Raw genomic sequence first — 15,470 nt, 5'->3', positions numbered from 1 at the left:
GCAAAACCTCGCTTGTAAACAGAGAGGGGGAACTGCAGCTGCTAGCCGCTGGGGCACCCTGGGCTGGGGCACCCTGGGCTTCCACGGAGCAAAGGTGGGAGCTCAGATCTCACACTAAAAGTAGATTAAGTAAGGGTTCCTTATTAACACCACAGGTGGGGGGCTGTTTTTAGAAAGGCGTCACTGCAGGGTTTTAAGTAGTTCCCTAATAGGATTATAGTTTTTTGTATCTCGAGAATGCATGTTGGGTATAACTTGTGGAAAAAGTTACATCTTAAGGTTATAAATAATGTATAACAATGTATACATAGTATATCATTTTGGTTTCTTAGTATTACAGGTTAGAAAAGAGTCTTACAGCCTCCCCCCAAAAGTTAATTACCACTTCCAGCTTTGAAATTCCTATTCCAAATATAACATCAGAACAATTGCAGCCACCAGAGCTTTCTGGACCATTTAGCAGTCATTTAGTCAATGGCTCACATAGTAAATGGGTCCACGTGGAGTTTGAGCGTAAAGGAGAAGTGGGAAATGACTCACGAATGCATAAGCAGCCCCCTCAGAGGCGAAGCTCCCGTTCGAGAAATGGGATACAAGGGAGAGGCCAGTAAAGAGAGGAAAGGGGGCGGGGGGCAGAGGGGCAGGGGTCTCCCTCGGCAGGCCGGCTGGCCTGGGCAGGTGCCCAAGTCAGGCTGGTGTTGATCTCAGGGTGCCCTCTACTTGCCCACTCTGAGGTTGTGGAATGTCATCAAAGGAGCTTTCTTGCTCCTGAAACACTTCAGACGTCTGGAGGTCGAGAGCGGCCCCCCTTGTCCCGAGGAGGTAGCCGCTTGGCGGCCTTCAGCAACCCTTGCGTGGCCCCCCTCTCTCTTTTCCCTCCCTCGCCCAGTTTCCCCACTTTTTCTTTTCCAGTTACAAATACATTTGAATTCCTCATCCTCTGAACTCCCGCAGGACTCCTGAGGGATTCCCTTTAAAATTTACATCTGGGACAATGTCTGTCTCCCAGAAGATGCTTAAAGCTGAGAGCCATGGTTATTTCTTTCTGTCCTGACTGCGGGGAAGCTCAAAGCCAAGAACTACGCAATCACGGCAGTAGGGTAAACCCTTCTGATCGGCATTTTTTTGCCCCTCCTTCCTTTGGACCTAATAATTTATTAACCTTGTTATAGATTATCTCAAATCTGAGATTTGAGAAAAGGAAGGATATAAATCAATTCAATTTAACCACATTTCTAAGGAAAAGAACATCCGTTTTTCCACTCCCGTTGGGTTCCACCCTGTCAACACTTTGCTGTAAACAGACTTCACGTGACTGTCCCAGACAGACCACTGCAGGCCGCTGATTAATTTACCAGAACTCAGCTGTGGAACTACTGGGGCTCGTTTCAATGTGCAGTTAGTATTCCCTTCTGAAGTCTCTCTCGGTGACCTTATTATGCACACGCTGTGTAAGAACAAGACGGCAAGTGTTTACTGGGGCCAGGAGCACGGCAGCACGATGTCAGGCCCACAGGAACACGGGAGGAACGGCGCTGCATGCTGGGTAATCGGTCAGGAGCAGGTGCAGCCCGAGAAGGGCCTCGCCCATCTTGCCCAAAGGTATTGCACATTCCCTGTGCAAGGTTGGGGCACTTGCCTCGGAGTTCGTTTGAGTAGGTGCTGCGTTCTTCCTCGTGCCAGGCACCTTTTCACACTTACCACTGAGCATCTTATAAATGACGACTGAAAAATCTTTCTGGCTCAGAGAGGAGAGGAGAGAGGAGAGTGACCTGTTGGGGGTTGCCTGCCTCCTACCTTTCTGTGGAGGAGACAGGTGGCCTTGTGACACAGGCCTGCAGCTGGTCATCGAGTTCTGGCAGAGCTGTGAGAGGGAGAGTTTCCGCCTAGACCAGGTGTGCACATGCCTTGATCCCCGTGGCCCCTGAAGCAATTTAAGCAAGTTTCATCCTTGGAGCTTGAAATGAATGATAAAGTTAGTCTTTGGAACTATTGATGTTTCTTTGGAACCTGTTTCAATTGCTTTGCATTGTCCCGTTATCTTAGGACAATAGGATAATATTGCCCTTCACATTGTCCTATTATCCTAGATACTTACTGAAACGGGCCTTATCATCCTAGGCTGTTTGAATTATGTGAGTGTGGTGGTACCGTTGTTATAGCATGGTATTGTAGCATCAAGGCACTAAAAAAGAAAGCCTCTTCAAGTCACTTAATAAAAGTATCTGATAAATATATAACTTGTCCTCTGATAGAGGCATGGGTCCTAGACGTGGACAGCCTGGGTCTGAAATCTGGTTCTGCCCCTTGTTAGCCATATGATCTAAGGCAGTTGCGTAATTTCTCTGCTTTAGTTACCTCATCTATAAAATGATGACTATTATAGTCTCTAAGTTTATTGTCATAATTAACTGGCAAAACACAGTAAAGCACTTGGAACTGTGCCTGGCATATAAGCACTCAATAAACGTCTGTTTATCACCATTATTATTCAGCTTGGATTTATTGAATACATGCTCCATGCCAGGCCCTGGGCAGTTCACTGGACTGCAGGATAAAAGGCATTCTTTCTGTCCTGCAGGACTTTATAGTCATGTAGGAGAGATCAAGTGTGTAATTAAGAGGCAGTTGTTACAAGACAAATCCGGGTTGTGGTAGCACAAAGGATAAGTGATGGGTTTCGACTTGGGAGTGGCGGGGCCACTGGGAAGAAGGCAGAGGAGGGGACCCTGGGCGGGTGTTGGTGTGGGTACAAGAGGCAAGGAGGTGCCTGGCAGGCTGGAGGGAGGTGCTAACGCAGGGTCCCTGAGGCCACAAGAGGTGGACTTGGAGAGCACATGCTTTTGTGAAACTTCTGGTAGTCCACAGGGCGCAGCTTTCAGGGGAGGGAGGTGACAATGGATCGGTGGTCCAGGGCTGGATTCTGGTAGCCTCGCGTGAGCCCTGCCCTGGAGCTTAGACTCTGGGCCAGGTGAAGCCTCTAGGGAGATGGCGAAGGCTTCTAGGCAAGGAGAATAACGTGATCACATTCACGTTTTAGAAAGATTACTCTGGAAAATAGTGGGAGGAAGGATGGAGGTGAAGCTGTAGGGAGCAGGGGAGAGGCTGGAGGCAGGAAGACCTAGGAGATTCTCTAGTATCTGGGGCACATGACAGTGGCACTGAACGGAGGCCATGACATGGAGGGGCGAGCACGGTTGGGGCCAAATTAACCCCGGGGAATAGGTGGGGTGTGGGGCGGAGGGTTAGGAAGGCTGGGGATGACTCCTGGATCTCTACCCCGGAGGACAGTGTAGATGGATGTGCCGAGGACCGGGGAAGGGAGAACAGGAGGAAGTTGGGGAAGAGATAATGAGTTCGGTTCTAGCTTGCTGAATTCGGTGGGTTGGTTTTATTTGGTTTTAATGCCTTTTGGACAACCAGGCAGAGTGATCTAGGATAATAGGTTCTAGAACAACCGTAGAGTTATCTACAGATCCGAAAGGGGCCTGAGTCGGAGCTGGTGATTGGCATCACCACCAAGTGGGAAGGTTTTTTTTTTGGGGGGGGCGGTGCAGAATGAGTAGGGAAGGGGGTTGGCGGTGGAACCCTGAGGAACACCAGTGTCCAGGATGGGGAGGTTTGCAGGAGAAGGGGAGAGGCCGAGATCCAGGGAGAGCAGAGCAGCCTTAGGAGAGGTGACAGGGAGGAGGGGCTGGTGGTCGTGGGACGGCCAGGGGAGACGAAGGAGAGCTGAGCCTCAGCCTCTGCATTTGGCCACAGGAGCTAGTTGCTCAGTGGCCTGGTGAGAGTGGTTCTCTGGTCCGGAGGCGACAGGTGCCAGAGAGCAGAGACCTAAAGAGTGAGTGGGAGGTGAACAGAGACAGCAAGTGCGCACGGCTTCAAGAAGCTTCACTGTGGAGGGCAGAGAGGGCTCGGAGTCTGCTAAGACCGCCAGGGAAAAGCTCTGAGGTGACAGTGTGGGGCCCCGAGGATTGCCTGGGGCCCTGGTCCTCCAAGACGGTGGATGCCTATGGGTCCAGGGACAGGGCAGGGAGATGAGGAATGTGAAGGGGCTTTGCCCTGGCTGCCTCAGCTTCTCTCGATGGAAGTGGATAGGGGTCGAGAAAGGCACTGGAAGTTTGGGCTAGCCCCCGCCTCCCCTAGATTTAAATGGATTGGAATTTAAATTATTCCCCTTTAGAGCCAAATAAATATTTTAGAGGCATATGATCCACAGATTTTTATGGACCTACAGATTTTTAAAAGTGTTTTAAGCTTACTACATGGATGGAGAAAAGACTGGAAAAATATACTTCAAAATGCTGGTAGTACTTATCTTTGAGTGATAGAATCAGAGGTGGGTTTTTCCCTTTTAATGTTCTCACCTGTATATTTTTTAAAGTCATGAACAAGTATTCCTTTGGAAATGAGGGGGAAAGTCAGTAAGTTTTGGCCCGCCAGGCTGCAGCACCAAGCTTTAAGGCCTGGCTGCGAGATGTAAAGGAGCAAGGTGGGGTGTCCCTCAGTAATAACGCCAGCGTGACAACACTGGCAAACGTCTCAGCGGGTCGTCCGGAATTGCACAGAACAAAATTCCTTACCATGAACAAATAACAGGAAGTTCCGAAATCTGCGGAAATAACCCCAGAAGGGCATTTTTTTTTTTAAAGGAGGAAAAGAAAGTTCGAGGCAGACTGGAAAGTGCCTGTGTCACCGACTCCTCAGCACAGACGCCTTGTGCTGGCCCAGCTGGTCTCTGGCGCTGAGGGGTGGGTTCATGGGGCAGATGGGGTCTTGCCAGGATGAGAGCGAGCCTTCCAGGGGACTCATGCAAATGGAGTCCCACTGGAGGAGTCGACTTTTCGAAAGGCTGAGCTGGTACCTCACGTCTTCAGTTGTGGTCTGGAATAGCAAATGGTACTGAAAATAACCAAACGAGAGCTCTGATTGCCGTGTGCAGTGTAGGACTGTCCTCCTGTAGCCCTTCGTGCGGGGCCTCCTGAGGTTTACAGCAGATTCCGGGGGCTGGGACCTTAAAAACTGGACATCTGGACATGAGAAGCGGGGGGACCCCAAGCTGGGCCTTCATTTAGGAAAACAGCCCCGTTGCTTCATCTCCCTGGGGAGATGGTCCTTAGTGCTTTCCCTCGTACGGGTGATCACAGTGACTTCCGGTTCTGTGGCTTCAGGATCTATGAAAGCTCACACAGTTGCCCAAACTCAGTTACTTTTTATGTCAGAGAGAATTAAAAATCAGTCCCTGTGGGCTTTCGTAGGACCCTGTCCTCTGTTTGGGCCAGTGTCCTTCCCGAGCCCCTTTCAGATCTGCTCACCTGGGTGGTCTGGGCCCTCACCCTGCTTCTGCGAATCAGAATTCCAGACCTTGACCCTTCACCACTGCCCCATGGGGAGGGAGAGTGGGGGCGGGGACCCTCCACCATCTCAGGGTGAGACAGTCATAGCATTTTAGTTACAAACTTCGGGAAAGTTGGTCGTATTTCTACTTTGGATAGCTCCTTCCTGAGGTATATATATATATTTTTTTGCTTATATAATTTTAATTTTTTTCTTATTGCAAAAGCAACATATTCATACTAGAACATTTAAATAGTCAAGAAAATAAAAATTACCCATGATTCTACTATGCGAGATTACCATTAATACTTTTGTATCTTTGTCTTTCTAGATATATAAAATCTTTACCAAAATGTGCTGACCTTCTGCATTGTTTTTGGAAATCTTTTCTTTTTGACAGTCTCATTAGTTTGCCATGTCAATAGCTGTGTACCTTTATGGCGCATTTTACGTCGAAGCTGTATCCCAAATGGCACTGTACATACCATGTAGCCCTTGCCTCCCAAAGTTCGTTTGCTTTTAAATTTTCTGTCTGGCACCTGACTGTATTTTGCAGACCAGATTTTTTTTCCTACTTCTTTTTTGAACTTTAAGAAAAGTTTTCCATGAACCACTTTAGACAGCTGGAAGGATGTGCAGGATGATAGGATAACCATCCATGTTTCACCCTTTGGCATTTCCTCAGGAAAATTCTTTGTCAATAACTATTCACTGGTGTCGGCACAATTCTGAATGCAGAGGCCAGGGTTGCTGGGATGGACATGTCCTGCCACCCCCATCCCATGTGTATAATTGCAATTTTCAAACGACTGTCCACTGTGGACTGTCAGAACCGATGGAGCCCCAGCCCAACCCTGACACCTTTCCTCCTTCTCACAGGGGGCAGTGCCCAAGGGAAATGCCACCAAGGAATTCATCGAGAGTTTACAGCTGAAGCCCGGGCAGGTGGTGTACAAGTGCCCCAAGTGCTGCAGCATCAAGCCCGACCGCGCCCACCACTGCAGGTACACACGCGCCCGCGCTCACCCCCACACACGGCGCCCCCAGGGCGCCTGCAGCAGCTGAGGCCGACTCTTCCCGCCCTGGGCGCCAGCGACCACCGCGAGCCTCCCTCCCAGTCCCCACAAGCCCACTGGATTGGAAAGAGCGTTTAGTTTGGGCTCAGCACACCTGTCTCACACCTGATGTAGCGCTGCCCGTGACTGCTTCCACCTCTGTTTCCAAATCCGTAATCCAGAAGGTTCCTGCTCTCCCTGCTTCACAGCGTGGTGACTTTAGTGAGAGCGCGGGAGACGCAGCTTGAGACAGTCGTCCTGCAAAGGTCTGGTACTTGACCCATGTAAGGGGCGGCTCCTAAACTGTGCAGGGTCGCCCTTGAATGAAAGCTTTTCTTTATGACAGAACTTCAGGGGATTGTGGCAGTGGTAGAATTCAGCCAGGAAAGCCTTTTCCCCATCACATCCGTGATGATTTTTCCCTTTTGGGTTTTAGATTTCTTTGAGGACAGCTAGCTAGAAATCACACTTTATCATTACAAGGGAACTTTTAAATGCTGAATTGCAGAAATACGAACATGCCCCTTGGTCCCTGTGTCAGACTGGTGTGTGCTCGTGGAGGAGTGAACTGGCTCCCGATGCTGGGAGGTCATCCTTGCCAGTCGGAGGCTGCGGAAACATTCGGGTCTCGTGAGAGGTCCGGGCGACTGAAAGGGTGCATTTCTGTGTGGGCCTCACCGCCCACCTCGGAGGAGAGCATCGGCCTCCAGCATGCAGACCCCACGGTCCGCGCCTGCTCTGTCCCAGGCACCTCCGCCCACCCTGTCTCATCGGTCATCTTGCCGTCCTCATGGTCCCTCTCAGAGACAGCTTTGCTACAGGAATGACTCCCTGGATGAGGACTTAAGGCTCACAGGGCTTAAGTGGTTCTTTTCTCTCTCCTCCCCGTGCCCTCACTCCTCCGCTGCCTGGCATCTTCCTCGCAGCCTCCCCCTCGCGATGGTCCGAGGGAGGTTTGCTTGAGGGCTAGTAAGCAAATCAGCTTGAGGAAAACAAGAGCTGCTGGCCCAGATGAACTGGAGCGAGGCCGCCTGTGCGTCGCCTGTCCCTCACTCAAAGAGTGTATGCTGACAACTGCTCCTTTGTGGCGGCTCGTGGTGGCCCACGCCATCTGGGGACCCACAGTTGTGGATAAGCAGAATTCCCAGAACGCCAAACAGAGCTGGGTTTATGACTGGTTGAGCCAAAGGCCTGCCGCCTGGTCAGAGGAAGTTGGTGTCGATCTTGCCAGCTGTTGGGTTCCTGTCCGCCCAGTAGAGGAACTGAAAACTCCCCATTTCTTGAGCTCTAGTGGGCACCACAGATACTCCGTGAACTTGGACCTGCAGGTGTCCTTTCCATCCCGGTGGTGTGTGGGTGGGTCTTCCGTCCAAGGAGAGGGACCATGGAAGCGTGTGGAAATTCTGCGGGGGGAGCCGTTTATAGTACCCTGGACCACCCAGGTGTTAGGCTTATGTGAGGTTCTTGCAGAAGGAGGTGGAGAGCCCTGGCCTTGGCAAAGCCTCACACCTGTCCTCACCGCTGGACACACACACACACTGGGGCTGAGACAGTCATGGACTGCTCAGGGCACCTCCAAATTCTTGTTTCATCTTTCTACTGGTAAAGTTTATGTAGCACTAGTACTGTTTTGAAAGAATTTTACATATATTATATCTAACCCTGAGTGCTATCAGGGCCAGTTCTGCAGAGGGTGATTTGGAGAAGCTAAGTTTCTTTACCCAGAGCCCAAAGTGGGGGGCCCGAGAGCAGTGTTCTCTCCACTGCACGGCCTCACCCCAAATACTTTCTGCGCGGGGGACAGCATGTGGTAGGTGCCTTTTCTTTGCTGATAACGGTAAGCGTAGTGGGTGAGGTGTGGGAGGGAAGCGCCACTCGGTACCTTCCTGCTGTGTCTTTCCCCGCTCCCTGCCGGGGCGTCTCAGTCTGGCGAGGTGGCGCCTTCGCTCGGCCGCCCTTGCTGAGCGGGGCCTTGGGCTTGGCCCTGTGCTGCAGCGGTGGGTTAGACATGGCCCTGACCTAGGCAGGGCAGGTGCACTCGTCCACCGCGGTATAGTTTGGTAAGTGCCGCCGTAGGGGAAGACACGGGGCCCTCGTGGACATGGCTGTGTTTCCACGGTGAAGCCATCACCCAGGTGGGCAGGAGGGCCTCAGCCAGCTCTTTGGGGCTGAGCACCAAGGAGGGGCCCTCGGACCCCCCGCAGAGGGAACACAGTGTAACAGAACCTGAACGCATGTGAGCCAGTGAGACTACTGGGCTCTCCCAAGCTTTTGAAGGAAATGCTTTAGGGCCTGAAAAATGATAGGGAACCTGGAGGAAGACAGTCGGAGAAGCATCTTCCCTCTTCTGAAGCAGTGATTTAACAACGTAGGGGGGGCCTGGGAAACCCTGAGAGCGAGGCCGCCAAAAATACCTCTGTTTGTTTCGGATGTTCGGTCTGCTGCACGCATGGGACTCGCTGCCAGGCACTCAGGGCCTGTGCGGGGGCCTCCTCAGCCCCCGGCACCCCGCACACGAGACGTGGCATCGTGCCGGAGAGCAGTGCGAGGGGAGGGCTGGTGGACGTGGCTAGGAAGGAGCAAGCGAGGGGGGCCTCGGAGAAGGTGGTGGGTTTCGCCAGGAGGCGAGGGTGGGGGAAGGGCCCTCTGGGAGGGGATGCCGCTGAGCCCCCTGGCCACCATGCCATGGCGGCTAGGGAGAGGGCTGGCTCTGAGGTGACCGACTCCCTAGTGGGGTGTCAGAGGTCGTGGGAAGCCCACATTCTTTCTTCCTCATGACAGATGGTGTCAGAGGTGGAACAGCCTGCTGCGGGCAGTCAGCACCCTGGGCCTGGAGTGTCCTTCACGGACCTGCTCAAGGACCCACCTTCAGGCCTTGGCCTTGGTACTCTCCAGGGCCCAGCCCCAGTGCCATTCAGGCTGGGTGTTTTGTGAGTCATGGGTGAGTTGGCCTCGGGCAGTCCCTCTAGCCACCAGCATAGATGGACAGACGGACACACACACACACACACACACACACACACGCGCGCGCCACCACATGTGCCACCACCTGGCCCAGGACCACACACACACACACACACACACACACACACACACACACGCCACCACATGTGCCACCACCTGGCCCAGGAGCCTGCTTCTGAACAACTCCGTAAGCCAGAGGGAGAGGTGCCGTCTTGCAAACAGGAAACAGACTCACTTTCCCTGCGCCCTGAAGGACGAGTAGTTTTCTCACCTGGCTGCCCAGCGAAGCTTAGCCCCTTGTGCAACCCAGCTTCCCGGCTTCCTGGCTTCCCGCCTGGCTCCTCAGGCTGGGAGGACAACAAAGGCGGGTCTGCCAAGAGGGCTCGTGTCTACTCTTGGGCAGCTTTCAGAGTATGCCAGGCCACGGGGCACCTCTGCTGAGCAAACGCTGCCCCCGAGTGCCCACTCGAATCCTCTTTTAGAAATAAGTGTGGACGGAAGAGAAACTGCTCAAGAGCCTGCTGCGGGGAGGGGTCGCCCCCAGGGGTTTGTTCCGGAGATGGGGAGGGGGCTGAGAACCCCGAGCTGATTGTCTCAGACCTTTCATGCAAGAGATGGGCCCTGGCGGTCGGAGGGACTCTGTGGAGGGACGAGGGGCCTGGCGGCTGTTCTTTTGTTTCATATCAGTACTTCGTTTTGTCCAGAAAGGGGTAGAGAGGGTGTTTGCTATGAATTAAGCTTGAAACTGTCCAAAAATGATCCCAATAGCAAGTTAGTCATTTGCAAATTAACTAGATCATCTGATCAACACGTAAGCTTGAATGACTTTCCTGCTGTTTTTGGCTAAGCGGCCATTATGTTAGAGCTGAAAGGCGCTTGGAGGCGGGTTTCTTGCCACCCTGAGACGTTCTGCACTTGACCTAGCTCTGAATTCTTCTAGCTCGCCCCTCCTGCCCGGAAGCTTCTGCTGAGAAGCTCCACGCAGCCCTCAGTTTTGGGTCTTCTGGGGAGACTGGGAGCAGCTGTTTTCCGTCCCATCTCATCCTGTCCGGCTTTCGAAACCGCGTCTTCATTCTGTCCTCTCAGTAAACCGAACTCTCAGCCCGGTCTCCCCTCGGGAGAGCGGCTTTCCAGGCCCCGTCAGTGCCACCCAGTTTCTACGGTAAACAAGGCCGGAGGCCTTGGCCGTGCGGGACTGTCCCCCGGGCTGCAATCACCGATTCTGCGGGACCTAGCGCTGCCTCCCGAGCCCCTCTCCACACACGCGCAGCAGAACCCCAGCTCGCGAGGACAGCCCTAAACGTCTGCCTTTGGGCTTTTTCAGTGTTTGTAAGCGGTGCATTCGGAAGATGGACCACCACTGTCCCTGGGTCAATAACTGCGTGGGCGAGAACAACCAGAAGTACTTCGTCCTGTTTACAGTAAGTCAGCTCGCGAATCCCGCCCCGCCTCCCCGAAGCAGCGAGCGCTTTGTTCCCCCAAATCTCAGCACTCACAACGTTCTCCGCTGCCGTTCAGAACACTGCCTGGCCATGCAGGCCTTCGCCTTTCTGCCAAGCGCTCCTTGGCCCGACAAGGGCCTGTCTGTTCCCAAGCCCTTCGTTGGAGCATCTAGAAAAATGACTCAAGTCGATTAGCTATGAGCAAGGGCCATGTTCTTGGCTCCCATTTCCAATGTCTGTTCTAAGCAGCTAAAGGAGGCAGTTTTGGTGATGACTGCAGGCTGCCCTCAGCTGCAGGTAGGTGGGGGGTGCACTTAGTGTGAAGGCTGGAGGGGCTGTTGGCAGCCAGCGCCCTGACTCTCGGGTGAGGAGAAGCAGCTGGCCTGGAGCACTGTGGGGCGGCCCAGCCCACCCGGAGCTCAGGTCATGCCTGGTGATGGCCACTTGTTTCTGTTGCTGTCCCACACGCTCGCAGTGAACAGCTGCTCACTCAGGCCCAAGGCTGGGGGTGGGGGACCGGTGAGAGAGTCTCCAGATGCCTCTGTGTCCTCCTCCTAAGCAAGCATTCCCAAGCGGGGAGCTCTGAGCACCCCTGTGCTGGGAGCCTGGAGGTGGAGAGTTCTCACAACAATGGCGTCTGCATTGCCTTCCTGTTTCAGATGTATATAGCTCTCATTTCCTTGCACGCCCTCATCATGGTGGGATTCCACTTCCTGCGTTGCTTTGAAGAAGATTGGACAAGTGAGTATGGGCCGCCTTTTCCTGCCTGCTCCAGGGGTGGGACGTGACCCCAGTAGGGGGCTGGTTCTTTGTTTCTGTCTGGTGCCAGGGGACAACCTCGTTTTATCAGATCTCCTGCAAGCCTATGGACTGATCAGGGAAGGAGGAGCAGAGGCCCGAATCTCCCTTCATGAAAAAAAGCAGCCCCTTAAAATCAGTTCCGCAGGTAAAGTCGTGAGGTGGACAGAGGCTATGGCCTGAGCTAAGCCCAGGGCTGATGCAGGGCCCAGCCAGGGGGTGTGTCCAGGAGTGGGAGGCCTGCCCACAGAGAACCTTTGTTTCTCTGACTTGAAGCAAAGCACTTTATTCAAAGGTCATTTTATTCCAATCTTGCAGAAATCCATTTTTAACTTTCTGGCTAGGATGCGGAGGTTTTCTATTAATTTGTTTGGTTTTTGTGGTGGTGATTTTTTAACTGCTCAGTCACCAGTTTACATCAAGATTATAGACAGAGCCTTCCTGCTTTAGGAAGTATCCCATTTAAATGTGAAATGCTGAAGAAGGAACTCCAGCCAGAAGATTGTGCAAATTCTGAGGGAAAAACTAGATGCTGGAAAAACAAATAAGTAAAATGTTAGAGAAGAATAAAAATGAGAAATGAGAAAAACAGTTTAGCTGCTGCAGGAATTACGAGCGGCCACCTGCCGGGCTAGCCCTTTCACACCTGCCGCCTGTGGGACAGGTGGCCTGAGCGGAAACATCCCATGTCTCCTTTTTCCCTTGACGGGACCCTTTTCCGTTGGACTGTCTTTTAGAAATTTTGCTCTTCCTGTACACACCGACTTCTTGGGCATGTTCTTGCTCTTTTATCCCCCAGAACTCATGAGGCTGTGACAAGGACAGTGTCTTTAGCTCCCGCCTGGCTAGGAAGAATCTTTCCCTGTCTCTGTTCATAGTTTGCGCCTGACCCCCGCTGTCGGGCCAGACCGCACCTAGGAGCAGAGAACCCCACATGTGGCCGTCAGCTTGGCTGCCATAGCAGCACCACAGACTGGGTGGCTCGAACGTTTGTTTCTCATCGTCCTGGAGACTGGGGAGTCCCGAGCAGGGTGCCGGCAGCTTCCGTTCCTGGCGCAGGCTCTCTTCTGGTTTTGCAGATGGCCACCTCCTCCTTGTCCTCACATGGCAGAGAGAGAAAAGCAAGCTCTCTGGTTTCTGTTCTGATAAGGGCACTAGTGCCATCATGACCTCATCTAACCCTCATCTCCCCTCTGGGAGATACCATCACATTGGGGGGCAGTTGGGGCTTCACCGAGTGAACTGGGCGGGGGAGGTCAAGCTAGCGGACAGTGCAGAGGAGTCGGGGTGACGAGCGGGCTCCCGCGGCCCGCACCGTTCTCTGGGGCTGGGCCGGCCACCAGCGTGTTCCCCGTAAACATTCTGACAGTACACGCATCCCGCTAGGCCGGGGGTCCAGCTCAACTCCCGATGTGGCCTTGGCAACTTGATAGTAGAGTCTGACAAAGACAACTTATCACAAATGCTGCCCACCCGTCACCAGGTTAACAGACACAGGCAGCGATGAGAGTAACACAGACCGTCAACGAGGCAGTGTCTGTGTTTGGAGTGGAGCTGACAGGGGCCATTTTCTTAATGCCCACGAAAGCCAGGCGTGGCCCACCGAGCTTGCTGAGCAGTGGCTGATTTCGACCTTGTAACAAGCCAGCAGGGTAGGAGAGATGCTCCCCACAGTGCAGATGACAAAAGTCGGGGGCTCACGGGGGTTGAGCAGGTTCCTGAGCTCACACAGCTAAGAGGGCCTGCGAGCCCAGCCCGAGTCTGGAGCGGAGATTTCCAGCCTGTCTGGACGATTCCAATACTCAGCTCTTCCCTGCACGTTCTTGATTGTCTTCAGCACAATTCCTGATGGCGGAGGCTTGAGACACCCAGTTCCTGTGGAAGCTAGCATGGGAGGGTGCAGGACAGTCTCCAAGGTGAAGGCCTGAGAGTTGGCCGTGTGTGGCAGCAACTGCCATTACAGTTCAGCCCCAGATGAGCTGCTGGGCCATCCAGCTTGCGTACGAAGGGGCGGGGGGCTGTCTCCCCCGTGAGGGCACTTAGAGTTGATATTAAAAGAAGTGTAGGGCGGTGGTTCCACATGCCCCGGATCTGGTTCCTGCCCCCTCGAACTCCATTCGTAGCTCCAGGGGCCAGCCCCAGAGGGGGAGGACGCTTGCAAGTGTGCACAGTGTGCACAGATAGGGGACAGGCCACAGCACGGGGCTCTGCCCCCAGCGCCGGGCCCAGGGCAGCTCGGGGGCCGGGGTAAGGAGGGAGGAAGGCACCTCCATCTGATGAGCAACCAGAGCAGGGGGCTCTGCCCCCAGCGCCAGGCCCAGGGCAGCTCGGGGGCCGGGGTAAGGAGGGAGCAAGGCACCTCCATCTGATGAGCAACCCCCGTCCTGGGCTGAGGCCAAGCTGTGCCAAGGCGCTCGCGTTTTTTCAGTTATTTGGTTGTACAGAGGGCACACCACAGCCCGCAGCCCCGACCTCTTACCCACATTGCTTGTCGTCAGCAGCGCTCCGCGGCTGGTTGTGTAGCAGGAGCCAAAGTCTCTGCCATTCTGGAGCTGGAGGTGTAGTGGGAGAGGCAGATGGCAAGCAAACACAGAAACAGGGGATGCCACAGTGAATGGGACAGAGTCTTAGAGGGGGCATCTTAGTGAGAGCTTGTGACAGGAGTTGGTGCCGGGATCCACACCCCGCCATGTCTGCTCGACTTGGAGCCCACACCCTTCCTACCTCCCCGTTCGGCCCCAAGGCCAGGCAGGCAGCTGCCAGACCTGTGGCTACCCAGCCAAGCCCTGACCAGCAAGGACCTAAGGTGGTAAACCATCGGAGGCGTCGTTAAGTTCCAAGGGACATGTGAGGGGATACGGGCATTTAGATGAGACAACCTGTGCCCTACCCCAGATTTGGGAGCTGAGTTCCAAGCTTGGTCCCAGACGACCTCCTGTGGCCCTCCTGACATTCCTGTGATGAGCCAGCAGGGAGGCTCCGACAGGGAACTTAACCCCTGAATTCCCAAAGCCCAGTGAGGCCCGACTGCCCTCTCCGCCAGGGAGGCCGGTTGAGTCCCGGAGCAGCCGGAGCTGCGAGGTACATGCGCAGCCCAGGCTTGACAGGCACGGGCGGGTGTCAGCGAGGGCAAGACCCCACGGGCCTGCACTGTGGTACCACTGCCATCAGCAGGGCCCCCACCGCCCTGTGTGGGCCATATTCCCCCAGGAGGTTCCCGAGACACTGCCGTGATAGCAGAGAGCCAGAGAAGGGGCTTCCCCCTGCTCACCCCACCATCTCCCCCAGCACGTCTGCTTTTCTTATCGGTGGGTTGGGTTTCTGATTTGGACTTTGTTCAAAGGATTCCACTGCTTCAAACAAAACCACGCATGTAGTCAACCTCGCTGCTCTGCAGTGGAGCCACTAGAGGCCTAGAGAGGGACAAGGACTTGCCTTGGGTCACACCCCAGGTCAGTGTGAGCTTGTAGGGGGGCAAGGAGAGTGAAAGCTCCTGCTCCGGGCCGGGCGGTGACTCCGCACTCAGGGACTGACAATCTCAGTGACTCGGGGGCTCCCGTGGGCCTCACCTCCCACCTGGGTCAGGGCCCAGCCCTGCAGTCAGACTGCCCCTGGCGAGCTTCAAATCCAAAAGCCACTGAGTGATCCTAGGTCCTGTCTTCGCCTCTCACCCCTGAACAGATACAGGTGCAGAGGGTGGCAGTGCCCGGTACAGAAATACCTGGAAAACTCACGGCCGGGACTGGACTGAGGCCCCTCCACCTGGGCCACCTGCAGTGTGCGCGCTGAGGAGGAGAGGGTCTCCTGCGGTGGGGTCAGGCCTTCATGCCTCGGCTCCGGGTCTTTCCGTGTGCCAGGCATCGTGCTTGGCACT

The 15,470-nt window shown here is 54.2% G+C and overlaps 1 protein-coding gene across 12 annotated transcripts in view; it reads left to right on the top strand.

Annotated features, from left to right (window-relative positions):
* Nucleotides 1-15,470, top strand: part of ZDHHC3 (zinc finger DHHC-type containing 3) — a 46,725-nt gene that overhangs the window by 20,126 nt on the left and 11,129 nt on the right. For 9 of the 12 annotated variants that reach the window (XM_015591721.2, XM_015591725.2, XM_025048896.1 and 6 more), the window contains 4 exons: nucleotides 6,217-6,341; nucleotides 10,681-10,777; nucleotides 11,458-11,539; nucleotides 11,628-11,744. In XM_015591721.2, the coding sequence (XP_015447207.1) occupies nucleotides 6,217-6,341; nucleotides 10,681-10,777; nucleotides 11,458-11,539; nucleotides 11,628-11,744 (421 nt within the window). The remainder of the gene's footprint in view (nucleotides 1-6,216; nucleotides 6,342-10,680; nucleotides 10,778-11,457; nucleotides 11,540-11,627; nucleotides 11,745-15,470) is intronic. The other 3 variants (XM_025048900.1, XM_006914853.3, XM_025048898.1) reach the window with 2 other exon arrangements.

This window comes from Pteropus alecto, unplaced genomic scaffold (genome assembly GCF_000325575.1).
Source record: "Pteropus alecto unplaced genomic scaffold, ASM32557v1 scaffold156, whole genome shotgun sequence".
Taxonomy (NCBI): domain Eukaryota; kingdom Metazoa; phylum Chordata; class Mammalia; order Chiroptera; family Pteropodidae; genus Pteropus; species Pteropus alecto.
The sequence above is the reverse complement of the archived record's forward strand: the minus strand, read 5'-3'. Positions and strand labels throughout refer to the sequence as shown.